This window comes from Pseudochaenichthys georgianus, chromosome 19, assembly GCF_902827115.2.
Source record: "Pseudochaenichthys georgianus chromosome 19, fPseGeo1.2, whole genome shotgun sequence".
Lineage (NCBI taxonomy): Eukaryota > Metazoa > Chordata > Actinopteri > Perciformes > Channichthyidae > Pseudochaenichthys > Pseudochaenichthys georgianus.
In genome coordinates, this window is record NC_047521.1 from 14,404,492 (window position 1) to 14,428,270 (window position 23,779).

At 37.6% G+C, this 23,779-nt stretch overlaps 1 protein-coding gene and 1 long non-coding RNA gene across 3 annotated transcripts in view; both read left to right on the forward strand.

Moving 5' to 3' along the window:
• Positions 1-23,779, forward strand: part of LOC117464459 (melanopsin-like) — a 45,891-nt gene that overhangs the window by 10,383 nt on the left and 11,729 nt on the right. Inside the window, exons 2-6 of the mRNA XM_034106906.2 lie at positions 9,514-9,650; positions 9,741-9,874; positions 11,670-11,873; positions 23,020-23,191; positions 23,500-23,661. Of these exons, the coding sequence (XP_033962797.2) occupies positions 9,514-9,650; positions 9,741-9,874; positions 11,670-11,873; positions 23,020-23,191; positions 23,500-23,661 (809 nt within the window). The remainder of the gene's footprint in view (positions 1-9,513; positions 9,651-9,740; positions 9,875-11,669; positions 11,874-23,019; positions 23,192-23,499; positions 23,662-23,779) is intronic.
• LOC139435838 (uncharacterized) lies at positions 15,975-16,734 on the forward strand. 2 transcript variants are annotated; one of them, XR_011645043.1, is made up of 3 exons: positions 15,975-16,058; positions 16,430-16,490; positions 16,603-16,734. It is a non-coding gene; the product is annotated as an uncharacterized lncRNA (long non-coding RNA). The 2 variants fall into 2 exon arrangements; XR_011645042.1 differs by lacking the exon at positions 15,975-16,058 and having other exon boundaries at positions 16,372-16,490.

Below are 23,779 nucleotides of genomic sequence, written 5' to 3' on the forward strand. Positions count from 1 at the left end.
TTTTGGTATTTGTTCAACACATTCGCAGCAGTCGGTTAGCGGGAGATGATCTATAAGATTATTATGATCCGGTAATGGCTCTACAACACCATCCTCTAGTTTAAATTTCTTCACTTTGTTTCTTTTTCTTTTCACCTTCCTTCTTTTTGTCTTTTTAGTTTTCCGTCCTATGGTCCCTTTTCTTTTCATTCGCATTCTGCGTTTGCTTTTAATTTTCTTCTCCTTTTCATGTTGCTTTTTCTTTTTCTTCGTTTTTTCTTTTCTTTTTCTATTCTTTTCTGCTAATTGTCGTTTGCGATCTTGGCGAGTGGTATGAGATATACTGTTTCTATAAAGGTTATCTATAATACCATCTTTTAAAGAAAGATATTCTTCATATGTCATGTTATCATGGTCCTCTTTTGTCCTAAAGACCTTACATGGATATGATATAGATGAGAGCTCTTCTTCGGGGACATCCTCTCCCCTACTTTGTAACATCCAGTCATTAAGCCCATATCCATTATCCTGGTGATAATAAGCGCAGGCTACATCAGACTTGGTTTTTCTCAGATCCATGGCTAGTTTTTAACGGTCGTCCTTAGTTTTATATGATTTGCTGAGTGGGTGGGACATATTGGGTTGAGTGGGAAGGCTTCATCTGTAGAAAGTACTCTGTTTGAGGAGATTTCGTAATAATGGCAGTTTGTCATTTTTGAGGGTATTTCAGTGAAACAAGGCTGTTTTGAACATTTGACAGATTTATGCTTAAATTCTCTGGTAAAGTTACTGAAAGATACACTTTGTGTATAAAAGCTGAAAAGTAGATAATGAAGTGTGCTTTGTGTGTACAGACACACAGAAAACACTGAAAAACACAACAAGAAGGACTGTAATACACATGTATCAGACACGCTCCCCTTGCTATAATGATGACAACAGTTTTTAGATGTAAAAAAACACTTTTTTTATTTTTTTCACACGCAAAATCAATAGTTATACTGATTGTAGCATCCCCAGGACAGTCTCCAGCTTAGAATTCCCCATATTACTGGAGATATCGTGATGGAGTTTTTTCACTTCAGTCAAAATATTCACGTCTATGCTGTTTTTGACGCAAAGATGCATTACATCTACAAACAGAGCATACAATGAGAGCACATGATACACTGTTGATGTTTGTTTCATTTCTGAGATAATGTTACAGAATGTTTCGGAAAATGAAGATTCCAGGACCACTTTAAATGTTTCGTTTACAATCATTTCCCAATGACCCGGAATAGTACTGCCAGAACGAACGATATCCAAAATGTCTTCTAGTTTACAAACTTCAGCCATTCTGCTTACACGGGGGTCACTACTCATTCTGTTTTCAATCGTCCCCATCATCACACTTATTAAACGGGTAAGGACTACATTATGATCAATATATACAGAGCGTTTTGCATAGTAGTTTCCCATTTTTATTTTACTTAAAGAAAAAAGTCACTGCATTGAACAAGTCCTTGGCTTCTTCTCCATCCGACTGCTGTTTGTTAGTCTTCTTCTTCTTCTCCATCCAACTCTCTATGGATATTTCAAGTCTCTCCTTGAGGCATCTGCATTTTACAAGCTTGTGCAGAAAGGCTTCCGAAGCGCGTCCTATCTTCAGTTTATCCTCGCAAATGCCTTTTTCAATAAGACTCTGGTCAATCACTGCAACGAAGTCGGCGAGCCAAAGTCTTTTCATTAACACTTTGTAATTGTTTCTGAAGAAGAAATCGGGCATGTCATTCCGACAATCGTGTTGCCTCTGGTCGGGGTTACTGCGTCGGCATTCTTTGCAGATTTATTTTCTGTACCGATACATCACCATCTCCAGAATATAAAACAATTCCGATTTCACTGTGTCCCTAAACCGAGACTTCTTGACCCGAGGAGTAGCATCAGCAGCAGTAGTACTGCAAGATTCGGGTTTCCCACATGGTGGTGTTGCTGGTGGACTCTGTTCCTGACTGCAACTCGCGGGGGGAGTCTTGGCTTTTCTCTGCTCCATGGCTAGTTTACAACGATCGTCTTAGTGAGGTCCTTCGTTTTAGATGATTTGCTGAGTGGAGGGTGGGGCTCATTGCGTTGAATGGGGGAGTCAATTATAGAATTGAGAGTTTTTAGAAAAAAAGTTCTTTAAGCGTTGTAGCTTTTTCATCTCATCTCCAGCAATAGGTGAAATTTAAGAATAAGTAATAGTTTGTCATGATTTTACGGAAAAAAGTATAGTTTATCAGAAATATGGAAAAGTCATTGTGTACAAATAGTATGTTGAAAATAAAAATAAAAAAAAACAATTTAATGAATATTTTACCCTGTTCTAAAGTTTTGCACCCTTAAAGAAAAACCCCTTCCTTACCAAGTACTTCATATTATACCCTTTGTTAAGTGTTGCGTACATCAGGGTGTATCTCAAAGTATCTTGGTAACATAAAATAACTAAAATATGTAAGTTTATCAGAAAAAAAACCCCATTGTTTAACTGAACAAGTGTTGCATACATCAAAGTGTGTCTAAAAGTATCTTAGTAACACAAGAAAAGAGAAAAAAAAGCCTTGATGTCAACAAAACTGTATTTTTCCACTGAAATAGCGTTAAAATAAAAAAAAGTGCCTTTAAAGAAAATGTATTCAGACAAAGTATTTTATTTTCAAAAAAAAAAAAAAAGTTTAAGGTTTTGCATACATAAAAAGTGTATCTTACAGTTCCTTTGTGAGAGAATTACACACAAATCTGCCAAGTGTCAGGGAAAATTGTTAAAATCACAAACTTACCTTTTAGAGAAACAGTCTTTAAGAAAAAATCTAATCAGACTGTACTTCATTTTCTAGTTTTAAGGTTTTGCATCCCTCAAAGTGTGTCTAAAAGTATCTTGGCAAGAGAAAAAAAAAGCCAAAATCTGCCTTTAAAAGAATCCGAATTCCTTATAAAGTACTTTATATTCAACCAGTTTCAGTTTTCAGACACCAAACTGTATCTAAAAGTATCTTGGTAACACAAGAAAAAGAGTAAGTGTAATTTCTTCGGTAATGTTACAGAATGTTTCTGAAAAATGAAGATTCCAGGACCACTTTAAATGTTTCGTTTACAATACTATTACATATAGAGGAGAGCTCTTCTTCGGGAACATCCTCTCCCCTACTTTGTACCATCCAGTCATTAAGCCCATATCCATTATCCTGGTGATAATAAGGGTAGGCTACATCAGACTTGGTTTTTCTCAGATCCATGGCTAGTTTTCAACAGTCGTCTTGATGGGGTCCTTCGTTTTAGATGATTTGCTGAGTGGGGTGGGACTTATTGCGTTGAGTGGGGGGAGTCAGTGTAGAATTGAGAGTTTTTAGAAAAAAGTTCTTTAAGCGTTGTAGCTTTTTCATCTCATCTCCAGCAATAGGTCATCATTTAAGAACAAGTAATAGTTTTGTCAAGATTCTACAGAAAAAAGTCAAAAAAAAGTATAGTACGTCAGAAATATGTAAAAGTCATATAGTATGTTGAAAATCAAAAAAAGAAAACTCAATTCAATACAAATTAATGAATATTTTACCCTGTTCTAAAGTTTTGCACCCTTAAAGAAAAACCCCTTCCTTATCAACTACTTCATATTATACCCTTTGTTAAGTGTTGTGTACATCAGGGTGTATCTCAAAGTATCTTGGTAACATAAAATAACTAAAATATGTAAGTTTATCAGAAAAGAAAAAACCTTGTTTTATCTGAACAAGTGTTGCATACACCAAAGTGTGTTTAAAAGTATCTTAGTAACACAAGAAAAAGAGAAGAAAGCGTTAATGTTAACAAACACTGGATTGTTCCACTGAAATAATAAATAAATAATTTCAAAAAGTGCTCTTAAAAAGAACAAATGTATTCAGATAAAAGTATTTTGTTAGACTATTAAGTCCACGATGGTTATATTTAACCCCTAACCCATTTGTATTATATGTCTGTTGTCCTAATAAAGCCAGAGTCACCTGAATTAATTTTGTCTCCAGACCTTTTTTATTTTTTACATTTTGTAACAATCTTAAAACATTTGTGGTTTGACTCTTTTTAAAAAAGTTCTTTTTCATCTATCATTTTCAACCAAGCAGCAAGAGGTCAAATGTAAGAACAAGTAATAGTTTGTCACGATTTTATGGGAAATAGTCAGAGCGCGATGTCACATCTTAAAGACAGCTTGAACTGGATAAATGGTTAGTCTTTTTCAAACATACCGTACGTTCTGCATGTTAGTATATCTGGCCCATCGATTTAGACCCTACTGCCTTAGACGCATGCCCTCAATAGGGTAGTCACGCTTTGGGAAGAGGTGTTTCATTTCATAGATCCACCTTGATTGTTATTGTGAAGAGGGACGGGGGAGGAACATTCAGAGGATGAAGAAGCATAAACATAACTTGTTTGTAAAACGGACAGCACGTCAGTTTCAAGAAAGATGACACCGTGTTTATGCATGACATGCAACATATCTTGAAGTCCTACAAAAAAAGAAAAAAGGGTACAAGTATATTGTGTTGAAAATATTGCCAAAAGTCGTAATATTGTATAATGTATTAGTTGCATGTTGTATTTTTGCTAGCAATCACTATGTAGTTTTTTTCAAAAATATAATGGAAAAAAAAGCGAGAAAGACAAAAACAAAATACGTTGAAAAGGGGATGAGTATGTCTGTCTCTCGGGGGGTTGGTGTGTTAAGAGTCACAGTCTTAAAGAAAATCTGCTCAGAAAAAGTACTTAACTTTCTACCAGTTGTAAAGTTGTCATATATAAAAAAACGCTATCAAAAAAGTAAGAGACTTACTGTTCCTTTGTAAGAGAATTACACACAAATCTGCCGAGTGTCTGTAAAAAGTCTTAAAAATCACAAAACCTGCCTTTTAGAGAAACAGTCTTTTTAAAAAAAGATATGATCAAGGGGGCATTAAGATCTTTAAACTATTAAAACCCTCTTCAATAGAGACTTCCCCTTCACTGTCCTGCTTCATTGTAGGATTTCTGCCATGTCTCTACTTCAGTTTGACCATCTCTGTTATTATGTGATGGAATACTAGATAAATAAGTAATTAGATACCTTACCGTTACTGCGCTCATAAAGAATGATAAGAATAAGAATAATGCGTATTGAACTGGTTTAATTAATTAGTGATTTTATTTAAGGTAATTAGTTAGAAGCCCTATTTTATCAGTATGTCTGCACAGCAGTTACAATGGTCAAACTACATTAACACAGAATTGTCCCCATTCTTTCTTTAATAGTTACTAACATTAGATATTTTTAATGAGATATGGACCGCAAAACAAAAGATATCCCTGGTTTTCATTTAAAAAATCAAGTCACTGAATGCAAGTAGTTGCCTTAGCTTATTTTGTTATGATATGATGATGTGAATTACTGTTCAAATTAGTTAATGAAATAATCGTTTGGTTATTTTATGCATAGCCTAATGTTACATTTATGTGCTTAAGAATGCCTTCAAGACAGAGGAGATTGAAGCATATCTTCGGCTGTAGGCCTCTAAAGCGAGAGGGGGTGAGGGGCGGGGAAAGTGTGTGTGTGTGTGTGTGTGTGTGTGTGTGTGTGTGTGTGTGTGTGTGTGTGTGTGTGTGTGTGTGTGTGTGTGTGTGTGTTCCCCCTCCTCCACCATATGTTTTCTCCCCTCATGTCTGTTTGTAACTTTTTAGGGATCTCGCTGTGTGTTAAAACTGTATCAAAAGCTTTGGTAACCTTACCCTTCTTTTTCTTTTTAATGTTTGAGCACAGGTTTTTCTAAATACATTTATGACTGTTAACAAATAATTAAAGCCATCATTATATTCGGACAGCGACTGCATATCGCAGAGATCTGCTTGAAATTGCTGCAACGGTCTGAGTACGAAAACTCGGTTACTTATAAAATACATCATAGCCGACTTGTACAAATGTATATGCGTTATCCTCTGATAAATATTCTCTGACTTTCTATATATTTAAGTATATTACCTACCTCCCTCTGTTTACCACAGGTTTTTCTCCATAGGGGGTTTATGGCTTCTCCATAGGGGGTTTGGGGTTTTCCCCTCCCCTATCCTTTAACAAAAAGGCTGACTTTTTAAAATATCTGTTTTTTATATGCTTTACTTTGATTTGGAGCACCCAACGGATGGCTGTAAGTTGTCACCGGTGTCTCGCTGATTAAATTCATATCAAGACGTCTCTTGGCCATTTTCTCTCGACTTGAAAAATATTGAAGAGTGACGCTGGCTTTTTATTTAAAACAGCCCTAAAGCGAGAGGGGTGAGGGGCGGGGAAAGTGTGTGTGTGTGTGTGTGTGTGTGTGTGTGTGTGTGTGTGTGTGTGTGTGTTCCCCCTCCTTCACCATATGTTTTCTCCCCTCATGTCCTGTCATGTCCTGTTTGCAAAAACAGAGAGGTTTAAATATATGTTTTTTAGATGCTTTTACTTTTGATTAATTTCATGTTATTTGCAAGTATTTGTAAGTTACATTCGATACTGTATACAGGATTAACCACACAGGATGTGGTTAGGAGGCGGGACATATATCCTAGGCATATTAATTGATTGAAAACAACGGCATTTTATTTTTCTCATTTTTTTTATTTTAATTTAAATTTTATTTTGTAAACCGGAAGCGGGGGCGGGACATCCGCCGGAAGCGGGGGCGGGACATCCGGTCGAACGAGGCGGGACTTCCGGTCGAACGAGGCGGGACTTCCGGTTTTCAAAATAAGGAGCTCCAACAAGCCGTTTAGGACAGAGAGTGAATACACACATACTATACAGAGATCCTGTATGAGAAACCAATGTGATTTTGGAAAATTGCACAATATAAATCTGTTCTAGTAAACCTCAACAATGGAATTATGATCAGTAGAAATGGCCATGACATGGGACCTTTAACAATTTGGACTATTGACCTACTCATAAGCATTGTTCCAAAGCTCTTCTAACTGCAGCATACCTTTTGAATACAAGTTTGATATGCTGCTGCTTCCAATTTTTTTTTTTTGTAGATTTTGTGCTACTTTGTACCTCCACAATAATCTGTTTTTGCATTGTGAGCAGAAAACTGTTTGGTTAGGTTAAGGAAATAATTGTGGTTAGGGTGAAAATAAAAACAAGTGGAAATGTGGAAGAAATCAATCATTTTTAGACCCACCCAACAACTTCCTCCCTACAGTGACTTTGTTGCTCTTTATACTTACTGCTACACATTACTGTGCATTAGTTATTTTAGCAATAGCAGTGCACAGTATAAGAAGAGTATTTTTCCACTATGGTATTCCTTTGCTCCACTCATGAAAAGATATTATTACTCATCGCCCCAAACATAAGCACACGATGATGCGCTCACACACGCACAGACATACACAACCACTCAGAAGCGTCACATATATAGGCTATCAACAACAGCCTGCCCTGGCCTCAGACCACCACATCCTACCAACGGCACAGCGAACTAAGAAGAGGATTAAACCTGTTTCCTTGATGTTTGTCTCTGTCCGGTAGGCCTACATAGACCGGTTGCTATAATATAGCTTTTGATCTTGGCATCGGGGGTCTCAATAGCGCCATAGTGTCCCCTATCGGTTGGGGCCCTTGGGGGAACTGTTGGACCACCGCCAGGCACAGCCAAATCCAGACACAGCCAAATCCAGACACAGCCACGGCCACGAATACAGCTTCACATGTGGAGCTAGATTGCAATGATGGTGGTGAGGCAGGTGAGCTATCGTTAGCCTCCGGCTCCGGCTGCCGCTGCACGTCAACATTGCTAACGTTAGCGCTCGATTTCGAAGACGATGTATGACAAAAAAAACGGTCTAATTTTGTCAGTTTAGCTGTTACATCTCCATGTTCTCTCTTGTCCTTTCTCTTTTGAGCGCTGCTCTTGTGCTTTGGTTTGCTGTACATTATAAATGCCAGCTATTACATTTGTTATAATGCTGCCGAACTTGCTGCTGCTAGCTACTGTACAGTACAGTACAGGTTGATTCAACGGTTCGCTCGTCACGCAAGGTATCACATGACATGAAAGGGAGCAAGGTCATTGGACAGACTCTTTTTTTTTTGCATGGGCCCCTTCCCGGTTCTGGTTCTGCGTTGCACCGGCTGCACCGTCAATAGTTATTCCACTGCAAGAAGTCAATCTCTTTATGACCTTCTGAACTCTACAATTTACTGGAGCATAAAGCGTGAAATAAATGCTCCTATCTTTTCTTAGCTATTGAAATAGGATAAACTCTTCAGAGTGGTTACTTTTGTATTATATGCTGATTTAAGTAATCTAACTGCAAATGCAACCCTCATAATAACACTCACTCCAACATAATAATAGTACACTCTAGCATTATTAATAGCTTACATATTATACTTAAATACTATTAAAATATTGATGAGAATGTATTTGTATTTGTTGTGTTTATGGGCTTTAGACAGAATTTAAAGGATTAATTCAAGGTAAATAAACACATCAGGCGATAATTAAATGTTCTACTGTCAAATGAAATGGAAAGCAGAAAAAAACATGAAATGTATTGTTAAAAATGTAATTCTTAAATAAAAACATTTAAGCTGCAATATAAAATAATTTGTGGCCACTTTTGGTTAGCACAAGATTGTCATATTATCACCTGTTAAGTTGAAAAGTTGTTGAAAAACGGTTAATATTAATGGTATAACAGCAACAGCTTGTTTTAATGAGCTATTTTTACGATGGCCGACATGAAACATGGAAAAACATTTCCATTTGGAAAAACGCGCTGCAGTTTCAAAAACGATGCAAATAAATAAAAACAAACACGCGTGTTCAAATTAAGAAACTTCTTCACCAACTTTCCGAAACATGCGCAGCATTTACTAAAATCTCTGCATAAATAAAAAACTGCAAATACGAAACGCTGAAAATAAAAAAAAAACTGCAAGAAGCTCCAAACACAACGGAAACGGGGAAACTAAAAAGTGATGCACACAGCTGAGACCCAAGCATTGTTCAGCTTCTGTGATTAGAAAGTTGTCAATGTCGACTGTCACTCAAAAACTGTTAATAAGCTAATACAATTTTTGGGTATTTTTGACATTTTTGACAGTTTGCACGGGTTAGTTAGTAATGTTTACTTGTGAAATAATGTGAACATTAAAATTAAAAATGTCCTGTAACATTCTAGTAATAACAAGAAAATAAATCAATATGAAAATATATTGTGTTTGAATAAAATAAATAACAATCTTGTATTAACAAAGAGCTTATCAGACATATATATTTATCATCATGGCTACAATATGCTTCCATACATGTACATGGTGTGGCTAATTCACAATTTCAATTTGTCATCCCAATATCTATTTTACGTTTTTATTCTCCTTTTTAATTTAATTATGTGCCGTCTGTCAGATTATGATAACTGCAATAAAAGCTGAATTGTTTTTGTACTGACATTGCTCTTGATCATGACTTGATAACATTATTTAATGCCACAAATTAACCCCCGTTTTCCTGTTGCCAGGGTCCCATGGTTACAAGCCACCCATTTCCAACGGTAGACGTCCCCGCCCACGCTCACTACACCATCGGTGTTGTCATCCTGATCGTTGGCATCACGGGCATGCTGGGAAACCTCCTGGTTATATATGCTTTCTGCAGGTACAACAGCTTTCTACTGCTGTTGTAAACAACGTTATTGTATAGACTTATTAAGGATCACTTCACAGCTGTGTGTGTGTCTGTGTTCAGGAGCCGAAGTTTACGGACATCGTCCAACATTTTCATCATTAACCTGGCAATCACAGACTTGCTGATGTGTGTTACTCAGACACCCATCTTCTTCATTAACAGCATGCACAAGCGATGGATCTTTGGAAAGAAAGGTAACAAATGCATTTAACATTTGACACTTATCTTTTTGAAATACCGTGCAGAGTTACAAATACGAGTGTTATGATTTACCATGTACACACAAATCCACACATGTTATATTTATGGTCACACTGGATTTACACAAGGAACATGTATTGGTTTCGTACCCTATTGTGTGACGCGCAGTTCAATTGAGATTCTGCACACAAACCTGCCATTCTCTTTCACCCTTTTGAGCAGCATCTCAAAATTCCATTGATCACAAAGCCAGCAAGAATGCATGTTGCTTGTATGTTTTATGAGTGCATTTGGAGGATGTTGTACCAGTGGTGCATTATACAGTACATCGGCATGCAACCTAGAGGGAATGGAGATGAAGAGGTGGTAACAGCAGCACAGCGATCCACTGATCAAACACTGATGGAGCGCAGCGTTTTCCTTCAGTTGTCCTGACCTTCAACGCTGTCAGATCTGCAGCTCAATTCTCAATGGTTGTTACTGAAAGACAACTCTTTCCTTTTCTTCTTCAAACCAACCTCTCTCCAACCTTGAAATCCCTTTTCTTCTGCCTATTCTCTTAAAAAGATACACAGGCAGTGAGATGTAGATGTTAAAAGAGTGACAGTTATAACATTCTTAGCTTCTTAAATATGAGGTATTTTAGAGTGAAATAGAATATTTGAGCGTGGTGTAATTATGAGAGGTTCTATTTCAAATCGCTTAGAGATTTGAAATAAAGCGAGTGAGTTAACGTGCAAGAACACTTTAGCAATAAGGTGTTGAATGTATGCATATATTGTTACCTCATGCACTTTACTACTCTATGCACCTTCTCGTTGGATGCAAACTGCAATTTGTTGTACGCTTGTAATCTAATTTCCATGCACGAAAATCTTAGAAGTGGGTGCATGGAGATAAACATTATGGTGGCTATAATCCTCCAGTCAGCTTCCATTAAGCCGTTGCAAAAAAAGAGGGAACATGAGAGGACATCATTTAAAAAGTGCCTGTCAAATCTCAACACCGGACAAAAATGCGGAAAGATTCATCAAAAATATTATTTTCTTATTTTCTTCATCTATGGATTTTATGTGCTGATTAAAACTGGTTGATGATTGGTTAGTTTTTCCTAAAATGAATTGCAGCTCATTGCAGGATCTTTCAATGTTTTACAAACACTTGTTATACTGTAGTTACTAGACACAAATGCAGTGAACTTTCTTTTTGACAAAATGTCGTAGGACATTAAATTGTTGTTTCTCTCTGGAGAAAGCCTGGTGTTCCCTGGGAGCTAAACAGGACTTTATTTTCTTCAGAGATTTAACAATGGCTGTCAAACACACAGTCAGAAAGAAGATCATGAAGGGGCTGTGATATATATGAACCCGCCTGAGCGGTATTTGTTTTAGTTTATTAACACATGCAAAACACTTCTGATTCTGTCTTGTTCTTTCTTGCTTGTAATGACTTGATGGCGTGATTAAATGTGTCAGGTCAGAGGTAATTACACACTCAAATGATTATTGAGTGTTTTTGTTCTTGCCGAAAATGCTGATTTCTGCAACATATTGGTTAGGCATTGTATGCACGTTGAAAATGATCAATAATTTATATGCAGCATCATTGTACTATGTAATTAGCAAAGAATACCAAACAATCTGTTACTGCTCTGACATGATGAAACACATATGTGTCCAAAACTCTTAAAGAGCTATCATCTGCCAGAAAATAGATGTATCCTGTTTGCTGCTGTCACGATTGTCTTTCCTCTCTACTACTTCTTGACTTTCACCTCTCTTCCTTAAGGTTGTGAAATATACGCCTTTTGCGGAGCGCTGTTTGGTATCTGCAGTATGATAACACTGATGGTGATTGCAGTGGACCGGTACGTAGTGATCACCCGGCCTCTGGCCTCCCTGGGGGGGATGTCTCGCAGGAAAGCCCTGTGCATCCTGGCTGCTGCCTGGGTCTACTCCGCAGGGTGGAGCCTGCCCCCCTTCTTTGGCTGGAGTAAGTACAACTGCAACCAGAATCCTGGAGGGAGAGTCATTGTCGATCAGTATGAATCATCAGGGGGATTTCTTTTTTAGAACTTCTCTCTCAATGATTTTATTTGAGTCAGTTTGTCAAATTCCTTTAATTGAGAAATGATAATAATGTTTCTTTGACCAAACAACCAGACATTTGACCAAAGAAACCTGTGTTGTGACACTATCCCTTAGCAAAAAAATCTATAGAAAATGTCTGTAGAATACTACAGGATTTTTGCGGACATACTATAGAAATTGCCTACGTGTTTTACTATAGATTCTGGGAAATAATCTATAGAATACTATAGTATAGAAAATATATACTATGTAGATGGTTTTTTTGTAGAAAATAATCTATAGACTCCTATAGTGTCCCATGGATGCTTTCTATAGAACTGTTCTGTAGAATACCATTCTGTAGAATACTATAGAATTTGTGACCTATATTCTATAGAATCTGTGGACATTTCTATAGAACTTCTTTGAAGAATACTATAGAATGTTTGCAGATATTCTATAGAATTTATCTATGGATTTTACTATAGATTCTGCAAAATAATCTATAGAAAAATCTATTGATGTTTCTGTAGAATATACTGCAGGATATTGGCAAATATTCTATATAATTCACCTATGAATTTTACTATAGATTCCACCAAATAATTTATAGAATCCTATAGAAAATTGCTATTGTTTTCTATAAAATTGTTCTGCAGAACTTATAACATTAATTTACGGGAATTGTCCTTAAAGGTTTTACAGAATTGTACAGATGTATCTGCTCTTTTTACAGTCAATAACCTTTAATAAAAGTACAGCACTAAAACCAAAACCATAAAATTAAAGTAAAAATACTTTAACTGAAATAAAGTGCAAAAGCAATTAGTATACAGAAATTGTCCTTAAAGATTTTAGAGGAAACCTTCCTCTCTTTTCAAAATCCATCGTCTTAAAATGTTACATTAAAATACCTTAAATAAAGTTCTGATGAGAAAAACAGTTTTTTACATTTTCTTTTATTAGATTTGTATGATCAAACACTAAAATAAATACAGAAACTAAAGTTCTACAGGGAGAATACTGTTATTTTACAGCTTTCTAACATTTTCCAATCAAACAGGTTCAACAAAATGACATCACAAAATGTTCCAGGGTATATGCAGGAATCCTGAAGTCAAATTTAATACCTTTTAAGACCTTTTTTAAGACCCTTTCCATACATTTTAAGACCTCATCGCAACTTCGAGTTCTAACCGGTTACATTGGCGACACACTTTACCTCACATTTACTATATTGATTGTAAGATAGCACAACTAAACAGAGTGCAGACAGACTACTGAAGCCTCCTCTCCACATGAATTTCAACCTGTGAAGGTCAGGTTTAATGCAGTATGCTGCTTTGTTGCTTCTGTACTCTGTGCTCTTTCATTCCAGTACAACTCCTCAGAAACCAGTAGAAACCAGTATTTGACCAATAAACAAAACAATTGACAAAACTTTGAACTATGAAATATATTAAACTTTGGTGAGCTTCAGCGGGGTAATGCCATATAGGAGCTCCCTCACAAATACCCAGGGGTTAAATTGGGCTGGGGCTGTCCGGGGCTAAGCCCGGCACATAGAACGATGATCTGACGTCATCACCCTCACACATTTGTCATATGTTTACAAAAAACGATATATATTTTAAGACTTTTCTCGTTCTTAATATAGACTATATTTAGGGTCGATATGTGTTGACCTTACTTTAAAATAGCAGATCTCTGTGACCGGATATAGTTTGGCTTAGACCCCGGCCCCACGAGGACGCATACAGTAAAACACATACGCAAACGCAAAAAAGTCTTCCGTTCACACGCATTCGATTCATTAACGTGTCCGTTCACACTTGACCGCTGGAAATGCTGGAAACTCTGTAGTACATATGCCAGGCCTGTAAGTGGCGCTGCTGCCGCCACAAAATACACCAAAAGCAGCGAAGAAGAAGACCCCGGAGCATGGTTGTCATGGTTGCCCTTCTGTTTATTCTCCGCGGTGGACGGCGTGTTCCCCCCCCACAGAGCGGAGCAAGGCAACGAAACTTAAAATAAGAAGCAGCATGTTATGGCACGCTATGCATGGGGCCACCTTGAGGGGGTTTCCCGACATGTTGTTTCAGTAAATTAAAGGGTGTTTCATGTTGTCGTTGCTGTGGAACTTCTTAATACCTTGGAAAATGCCGTTTAATACTTTTTAATAGCCTTAATTTTCGCTAAATTGATTTATCAACTTTTAATACTTTTTAAGACCCCGCGGACACCCTGTGTTCTGTAGGAAACAATTACTCTGAAAACTTAAAATATAAAAATATTTGTAGAATTATAGTACAACTAATGAATACAGCATTTCATATTTAAACATCATACTTATAAACGGTAGAAACAAAAAGTAAGTTGAATTTTTTAAGATTACTTTGAAACATTCTCAACTGAAAATAACAGAAATTGCAAAATGGCGACATATGTTCACATTGTCAATTTGAAGGAGCAGTGTGCAGGATTTAGTACGTCTAACAATGGGGATGTAGGTTCCAACCAATGGATAACTTATTCACTCACCCTCCTATCCCAAGTTTGTAGGATAATGTATATTGGCTGCAAAAAACTTGAGGCCCAATCATGTTTTCTCTGTCCATTCTGCGCTACTGTAGACGTGGCAGTGCAACCTAGAGGACAAACAGATCAGAATTAGAAACGGGTTTATTGCCAGGTATGTTCACACGTATGAGGAGGTGTCGTACATACAAATAAAAAAATGTAAAAACTACACAGATAGCAAACTATATTAAGAAATAGAATGCAATAAATTATAGAATATAAAATATGGGCAGTAAGCAATATTTAAACATTGCATTATTTACCATCCTGTGATCTCCATGCAGAGTCTGCGTTGTGGCTGAGGTAAAGTGTCAGTGGGGGGGGTGGGCCTTGTTGAGGTGCCGAGAGGTTCTGGTCCTGATGGAGAGAGGTTCTGGTCATGATGGAGAGAGGTTCTGGTCCTGATGGAGAGAGGTTCTGGTCCTGATGGAGAGAGGTTTTGGTCCTGATGGAGAGAGGTTCTGGTCCTGATGGAGAGAGGTTCTGGTCCTGATGTAGAGAGGTTTTGGTCCTGATGGTGCGCAGCCTCCAGCCAGAGGGTTGTGTTGAAGGCAGAGCTGAAGTCCACAAACAGGATCCTGGCATAGGTTCCTGCTGTGTCCAGGTGCTGGAGGAGGAAGTGAAGTGATAACTATTAGTAAACCATAATGATGGATGTTATTATCAGGGCATTAATTATTTTATAAGTTTAGAAGGGGGGAACATAGTCTAACAACAGTTAGCTTTTGTTAATTTTACCTCGAGCCAAATTTGTGAGACTTGTTTCTGAAATCCCTTTCTCTTAAAGTGAATAAATAAAAAATAAAACAATGGAGGTGACCCTAAAACTAACCACTGGATTGCTTGTCTAACATGACCTAGTCCATAAGTGAGGTAAGGGTGGGAACAATCAAACACACCCTCCCACGTGTTAGCGAAGTACAACTGGGATTTCGAAGAGGAAGATATGCTTGCTCAATTCTTAATACAGAAAAACCAACAAATTGAGCACTTGAGTTTTCATTAGCAGCGCCTAGCTACAGCTGCGGAGTAGGGGTGCAACAACTAATCGACTTAATCGATTAAAATCGATTACCAAATTAGTTGCCAATTAATTCAGTCGTCGATTCGTTGGTGACGTCATCACGTGCGTTTTACGCGCCGTTAAGCTACAACGTTATCGGTACTGGGGACATTTAAAAAATATATGTCATGTATTATTGATACAAAAACATTATATCGCAGTCTTAGTGTGGCCAGCTCGTTTCTAATATGCAAAAACACAAACAAATGCGTCTATGATGTATTTTCGATCAGACGAGATCTCTCTCCCTGGTCTGTGTGGGAGGGGGCGGGGCAGTTTACACACACGCGGCTGCCAGAGCCATTTAATAGAAGAGTTACGACATCTCCGTTCACTCCAATGGACCACTTTTTTATAGCAATGGCGGATCGTGGAGCCTCTCAATCATTCCCCGGAAGTTAGCGCCAAGGCTGGCAGAGCTGTGGAGTTGCAGCATAATACACCGTTCGTGACGGACTTTTAAAGGTAAGAAGAAGTTTAAAGATGTATATTGCGGATATTATCAGTACATCTGATTCAAATGAACATGTGTATTAAAGGATGTCAGTGGATTATCCCTAAATTAGTAGATTTAGGGAACGTTTACAGATAACAGATTAAGCTAGCATACCGAAGCAAGTTAGCAACACACGTTGAACAGCCTTTTAATTGTAAATTCCGTTCTCTCTATGTCATTTCGTCCAACATGTTGAATTAGAGAAGAGGGGCTTCTAAACGGGATTGTATGCGGGGGTGGAGGGAGTTAAATATTAGATAAATATAACTTTGGTGCGTGTAAGAGTGAGTGTTTTTAGCAGAGCCATATTGTGTCCTTGTGATTATGTATAATGTTGCAGCCCAGCTGATTCTGGATTGATGGCAAAGGGAGAGGGACTTAAGTGAGAGTGAAAACACAAGGTACGTTTAATACTACTGTTTTATATAAGTAAACACGTTATCTCCCCAAGGCAATAGGTGTGCTATATAGGTGTGTATAACCCTTTCTCCTGTCTGTTGCTCCCTCTCTCAGCACAAGAACCAGAGGGGGGTTCAATGGAGCCTGAATACCTGCACTGAGACCCTCACCCTGCACCCTGAGTCTCAACTCTGTGTTTTTCAAGCCTTTCCCTGTTTTTTAGTATTAAACAAAACATGAAGCTTTCCCAATGGTGTGGTTTTCGTTTTGTGAAAAAGTGCAAATGCAGTGTTTGTATATAAATCACATATTTTGTTGCTGTTGGTCGTGAAATTGCTCCTGCTGACTTGAGCCAGCCATTTTTTCCTCCGCTCTGTGTCAGTGGGGAAGCCGTACATTCGTACTCCTTTCTCTGAGCGAGTTGAGCATCCCCAGGCAGCACATCAAACCATGGTGGCGACTAGGAGGCAGCACAGCAAACCATGGTGGCGACGAGGAGGCAAACCAGGACAACACGGAGGAAAAGGCACCGACAAACTGCATGATATGCTCTTCTATGTTTATTGAATTCCATGTATTTGCAATGGATGTTCCTAAAGCAACACATTTAACATCATTATCATCATCATCATATCCTGTCGGTCTCCTGTCCTTTCTGAAAGCCATAAAGACGACATTAGTCATTTAGATAACTTGTGTCCTCAATTACCAGGGGATTACTGAAACTACCATGAATTTAAGAAAATGGTAGAAATGAATCCAATCTGAATTTTAAAGCATTACTTTAGATCCCCTCCCTCTAAATATATCAATACACATTAGAAAGTGATCCTCCTGACTACCATACAAGTTTAAGAAGATAATATTGGTTTGAAAGAATTCAAAGCTATAAATAAACAGCAACAGGCTCTTTAACCAAGGCACTGTTAGTAACATGTAAACTAGTTGTTCACACTAATCCTAATATTATCACTTAATATTAGCAAATTCGATTTTATTTTTGAAAACATATTGATGTAAATACATACACATATCGATTTGTTGTATAAATATTGCAAATCAAAACCTTTATTCACTAATAATTAACAAAAATCGTAGTTCTATCTCCTGTTATCAATGCATTCACATTGCCCGCCATGAACTTCCGGGGAACGATCCCTCGTCTACATGAACCACGTGACGATAACCGTTTTTGGACTTCCGGTGTCGTAACTCTTCTATTAAATAGCTCTGGCGGCTGCTACATGCAGCAACACACTGCGGAGATGGCGGAGAGAACGCCGCTCCGAGGTGTTATTAAACTTTACCCGTCTCGATGCTCGTTGCCAAAGGTGCAATAAGAGTTTAGCATGTAAGGGCGGTAACACGATCAATTTATCTAAACATTTAGCAAAAGTGCTCCACATTCAGATGGAGGAATGCACCGGGTTCGACTGTCTTTCTAGCAGATCTGTAGCCCCGTCCACGAGTAACGTTTTCACGTCAGGTGTTATGCATGCTAGCAGCAACACACGGAGCTAACTACATTATACAAACATGGGTTAATGATTAGAGGAAACTGAGTTATTTAGTTTGTTAAAGTTTCAGCTATTCTGTTTACAGTTCTGTCATCACATTATTTATTATTTGCTAAAACACTGTTGTTTCTTTTGATGTGAAATATTATTTATTTAATTTAAATGAAAAGCCATGTTCATTTTGTAAACAATTTGTTTAGTTAATTTAATAATATGTATTTTTTAATCAAGTATTCATCTTTATTGTCTTTATTGTTAGTTTCCACATGCCTAAAACAACCTCAAGCTAAATCTAAAAGTTGATGGCTAAATAAGAGCGCTTGAGAAATTGTGCAAGGTGTAATAGTCCGAATAGTCGATTAATCGTTTCATTAATCGATAGATTAATCGACTATCAAATTAGTCGTTTGTTGCAGCCCTACTGCGGAGCTTTGGTTAATACCACCAACTGTCTATTTCCTTAAAATGGTACATATCGATGAATCTATATTTTCATCTTCAGGTGATTACATCTGCATAATGTCCCTGTACAATAAGATTCGAGCATTTTGTAATCCAGTGAGGAAATTCAAGACCAGTAAATATTGATTGATTAAACAACACTAAATAAAATGTTAGTGCTTTCTTTAAACTCAGACTCTCTGCTGCGGCTGTACCTCAAAGACAAAACAATTGTCTTATGATCTTTGTTGAACAAGGTCTGATTTTCCTGTACATGTACAATGTGGGGTATTTTTAAATACTTTACTAAACCACATGCAATACTATGTTAGACACAAGTTAGTTATTACTCACATATCAAAGTTTTTTCATCTGCAAGATGGAAGAATAGCTGGATGCTGCCTGGAGAGACTGATGAGGGACACAGGCTGGCTTCAGCAGCTTTCCACACAAAGCCATCACATCTTCTCTTCCATAGTCCTCGCTGTCCACTGGTGCTCTGTCAAAAGAGTGAACATCACAGCCGTCATGTTAACCCTTTGTTACACAACATACAACCAACATGTGTCAAAAGTGACCCGAATTAGTTTTAATTGTAAATGTCTTTGCAATAAATTACTTTAACCATTCAGGATTCCAGGTATTCCTCAATTAACCTGTTTTGGATCAACACCAATTTGTATTTTTCCCTTTCTTACTTTTTGAATAAAAATCATGTTTGTATCACTACACTTCTAAGGCACAACATGGGTCAAACATTACCCGTATTATTTTTGCTATGTTATTTCATGCATGGCTGAGTGTTTCTTTACTATACATTTTCAAAAATAATAAATGTTAGCAGTGATTTGGACCTAGCGTGTATGATGTAGTAATACAAAAAGTATTTTAGTTCACACAGTGTGACATTAGCTAGTCATGTTAGCTTGTAATATATAGAGCAGAGCTAACTAGCAAGTTAGCCAAACGTTAGCGGTTAGCTGTTTATGCTATACTAGCTGTTACTGAACATTAACAAACTAGATTCCGCTATAAGAAAGCTGTGAAACTTTACATTAAACTTGGCGACAACATTGTGACACCCCGCTGCATGTTTATGTGTAATTCTCCCGTGTTGGAGACGAGAGGGTGGCGCGGCAGCACTGCAATAAACTGTAAGCTAACGTTAGCAGCCACCTGTTAAGTCCGGTTTCCCGGGCGCAACATCTTGCAAGAAACAGCATCTCAGGGCTTCTTAACATTTAACAACCTATTAATGATGAATACCAACTTAACGGGAAGAAACTCAGCTAACTAGAAGAAGAAACGTAACCTTAAATAAAAAATAAAACATTCACAAACTAAGGATTATTTAAATACATATTTAACTCCATTACAGTTGCAGGACTCACCAGATCTCAAGTCTTCTGTTCTTTGTTGACGTCCCGATGCTCATATTTAACGTGTAAAACGATCCCGATATTAATCCATAAACTCCTGCAGCAGACATACAGACAGCTGTAGCTCGCAGGAGGAGACCCGCTCAAACTGACGTGGAAGTTTCAAATGTGAACAACAGGCGCGGACAGTTCTCATTGGCAGGTTTCTTCGATTACGTTTACATTAACCAATCAGGAGTGTTGTGGACTCATTCCAAACATGCCTGACTTGTCTGCCGTGTTTTGGCTGAATTCTATTTCAAGTGCTGTAGCTCTGGCTGTCGGCCAGAATCCGAAAACCATACATTATACTGTAAAACTAATGTATATTGACCAATGGGGGGAAAAAACAGCAACATGACTTGTTGAGTAAATAACAGTGTGTGTTTTAAACCTTGGTCCTCCCTGCAGAAATGTCTCCACTTTCTATAATTTTAATGTTTTTTAATGATATTGTCAACTGTAGATGTTAATGAGAACATATTTATTTACTTTTGTTTCAACATTGGATATTTTGTGTTTGTGGTGGAGTCAATCGAATATTGAGAAAATGATTTATGTAAAAAGGTTTTAATTATATTTTACTTTTTTTTATTTGACGCTTTTTTTACAGTTTTATGATTACCTTAAAATTACAAAGAAATTCTTAAAGTCTTATAATAGTAATACACTTTTATATTACGAATTACATATTTAATTACAGATGTGTACATTACAGTGTGTGTGTGTGTGTGTGTGTGTGTGTGTGTGTGTGTGTGTGTGTGTGTGTGTGTGTGTGTGTGTGTGTGTGTGTGTGTGTGTGTGTGTGTGTGTGTGTGTGTGTGTGTGAGTGTGTGTGTGTGAGAGAGTGATGGATCGTTGGAGCTATGTGCAACTCAAGGCATATGCTCGAACGGGAGCTACCTGGACGCTGCAATCATGTTGCACCGTCCGTGCTGCTGAGTGTGCTGACTTTTCGTACAATGTCCCACTGTCTGGCTTCCTGCATAAAGTCAAGTGCTCGGCGCAGTTGTGGCGAAATGTCGCTCCTCTGTTTTCATTTAAACAGCTCCTTATATCCGTTAGCACAGCTAGCTAGCACCAGATGCTAACAACAACAATGCACGTAAGGTCTCTCTCTCGCTCGCTCGGGCCACACATACACACACCCTCCCAGTCCTCCCGATGGCCAGTCGTGGAAGTGTGGTCTGCCACAAGCGGGCGGCAGGAGCGGGGCTGTCGGCATCAGCTTGTAGATGGTATTTTAAACTCGATGCGCTCTGAAACTACGGGGCGGCCGAGGAAAAAAAATACACATGCGTTAATCCCGTTAAAATAATTAGTGGCGTTAATTTTTTTTTGCGTTAACGCGTTATTAACGCGTTAACTTGACAGCCCTAGAAAATACACAACCGGAGAAAATCTGCCACTTCCTTATAGAGCCCCTCCTCCAACACACACGAACGCGCACATGACCAATGAGGGCACGAGATAAGTTTGTGCCCCGATGGAAGGCTGACAGGCAGGTAGGCCATCCAATCCGTTTAGCCGGGCCGGCTACTTTTTACAGTATTACGGCTTCTACAGATGACATTTTTTTATGGATTTTTTGTCAAAGCACTTCAGATATTCATTGCTATCTGGATGTTAAGAGCATTCCATGGAATATAACAAAAAGTGTATCTCGAGCCGGTTTCTGAAACGTACCTACCCCACCTTTAATATCTGCCATTTTACAGAATTTTGCAAGTTATTTAAAAAAACATGATAATTACTATAAACATTCACAGTTATTTCCTGTAAAATTACGATCTTTTTTTACAGTGTATAATAGACTGCAAAACAGAGTAGAGTACTGCAGACTCCAATGAGTTGTTTATAACAGACTCACACTAACAATAGATATTGTTATGTCACTTAGCTTTAATCTCCAGTTGTAACAGATAATTAGTTACATAACATAAGTGATCAATGTATACATACAGATGCAGTCACAGAAATTCTGGAGCATTTACATCAGAATACAAGGACAGTGACATTCATTCAGTTTAGAGTTCCATTCCAATATGTTGTATGGTTGTATATGGTTATGTATAGGTTACATAATGTAATTGGGCACATAATCCAGTATACAGTTGTAAAGATTTCAAAGGGACCCATACAGCTTTTGCAAAGCAGCTCAGTTCCACAAAATGATGTAGATTACTATGATTTTCTCTATTCCAATTTAAAGACGAGTTTTATAGAATTCTATAGAATTCTATAGAATTTAGTATAGGTTGCATCGGAGAGAAAATGTCATGCATGTTTTCTTTGAATGCTATAGATTTCTACAAATTCCTATAGATTTCTACAGATATGTCATGAGTCGGTTCTGTCCTATAGAATTCTTTAGATTGTTATAGTTTTAATTATAGAAGTTTATAGAAAAGTACACATTTATAGTATTCTACAGAATGATCTAGAGATTTCTATAGTATTCTATAGAATTCTTTAGCATGGCTTACAAATACGACTATGTTCTATAACATGCTATAGATTTCTACAAGATTCTATAGGATTCTATAGGATGTTATAGATTTTTTTGCTAAGGGATAAGTTTGACTAAAACAACAAAAGATAAGGTATTGGGAACTGTAATTTATTCAAACTACAATGTTGCACTCAATGACAACATGTAGACTCTCACAAAGGTTGTCAAGTTGTTGTTTTTTACAATAGAGGATACATACAACTAAAGTTAGCTGAATACAATGTATTCAATGTCTGTGTATTGTGTACCTGGATTGCAGCATCTAGAGTCTAGACTATCTAGAGAACAGTAAAGGACAGAGCATAGAGCCCTGGGTTACTCCATCAAGTTAAATCCCTTGCACTGTCGTGAGCATTATGAACCAATTTAAACTGATAGTATATCATTTATTTTTGCTATTTTCCTCACTTTAAGACAGCCAGCTATTTACCCCTCATTCGAGTCTTTAAACTAAGCTAAGCTAACCGTCTCCTGGCTGTAACTTTATACTCAACAGAGAGTTTTTGAAGTAGCATTTATATTGTAAATCTTAACAAGAAAGAACATGGATTTTTATCAAAATGCTCTACTACGTGTCACTTGGTGGAATCCCAGACAAATAGAAATGGTCCGATTCAATAAAATGTGTTTTCCTCTCTCACAGGTGCTTATGTCCCAGAAGGTCTGATGACGTCCTGTTCCTGGGATTACATGACATTTACTCCCTCTGTCCGTTCCTACACCATGCTGCTCTTTATCTTCGTCTTCTTCATCCCTCTCTTCATCATCATCTTCAGCTACTTCTGCATCTTCAGAGCCATCCGACACACAACCAGGTCTGTACATGTACACATTGATTTTCCTGTAATAAGGCAGACAAAGACTTCCACATGCATTGATCAAACACAAGCATTGTGTTGATATTGATGTCTTTTTGATTAACAATGTGTCAAGTTGCAATACAAATTGTATGTGCATGCAAGTACAATAACTGTCATTAAGAAATCCTCTATGTCCAAATAAATAACCTATAAAGCTAAATCTAATACCGTTTTTCTGAAAAGATGCCATATTTGATTTAAAAATACAAATTATATTGCAACTCAAAATAAAGCTTTATTACTAATGTGTCTGTGTTTGACAGAGCGATAACACAGATGAACTGTCAGGGAACCAGAGACTCTGCAAAGAAGTTCAATAAGATAAAGACTGAATGGAAGATGGCAAAGATCGCACTCATCGTCATCCTGCTATACGTCATCTCTTGGGCCCCTTACTCGTGTGCTGCCCTCACTGCATTTGCTGGGTAGGTGGGTTTGTGTGTGTGTGTGTGTGTGTGTGTGTGTGTGTGTGATCTGAGGAGATATTTTGTACTATCTAGTGATGTAAAAATATTACGATAACAACTAAGAACCTTCTAGCTA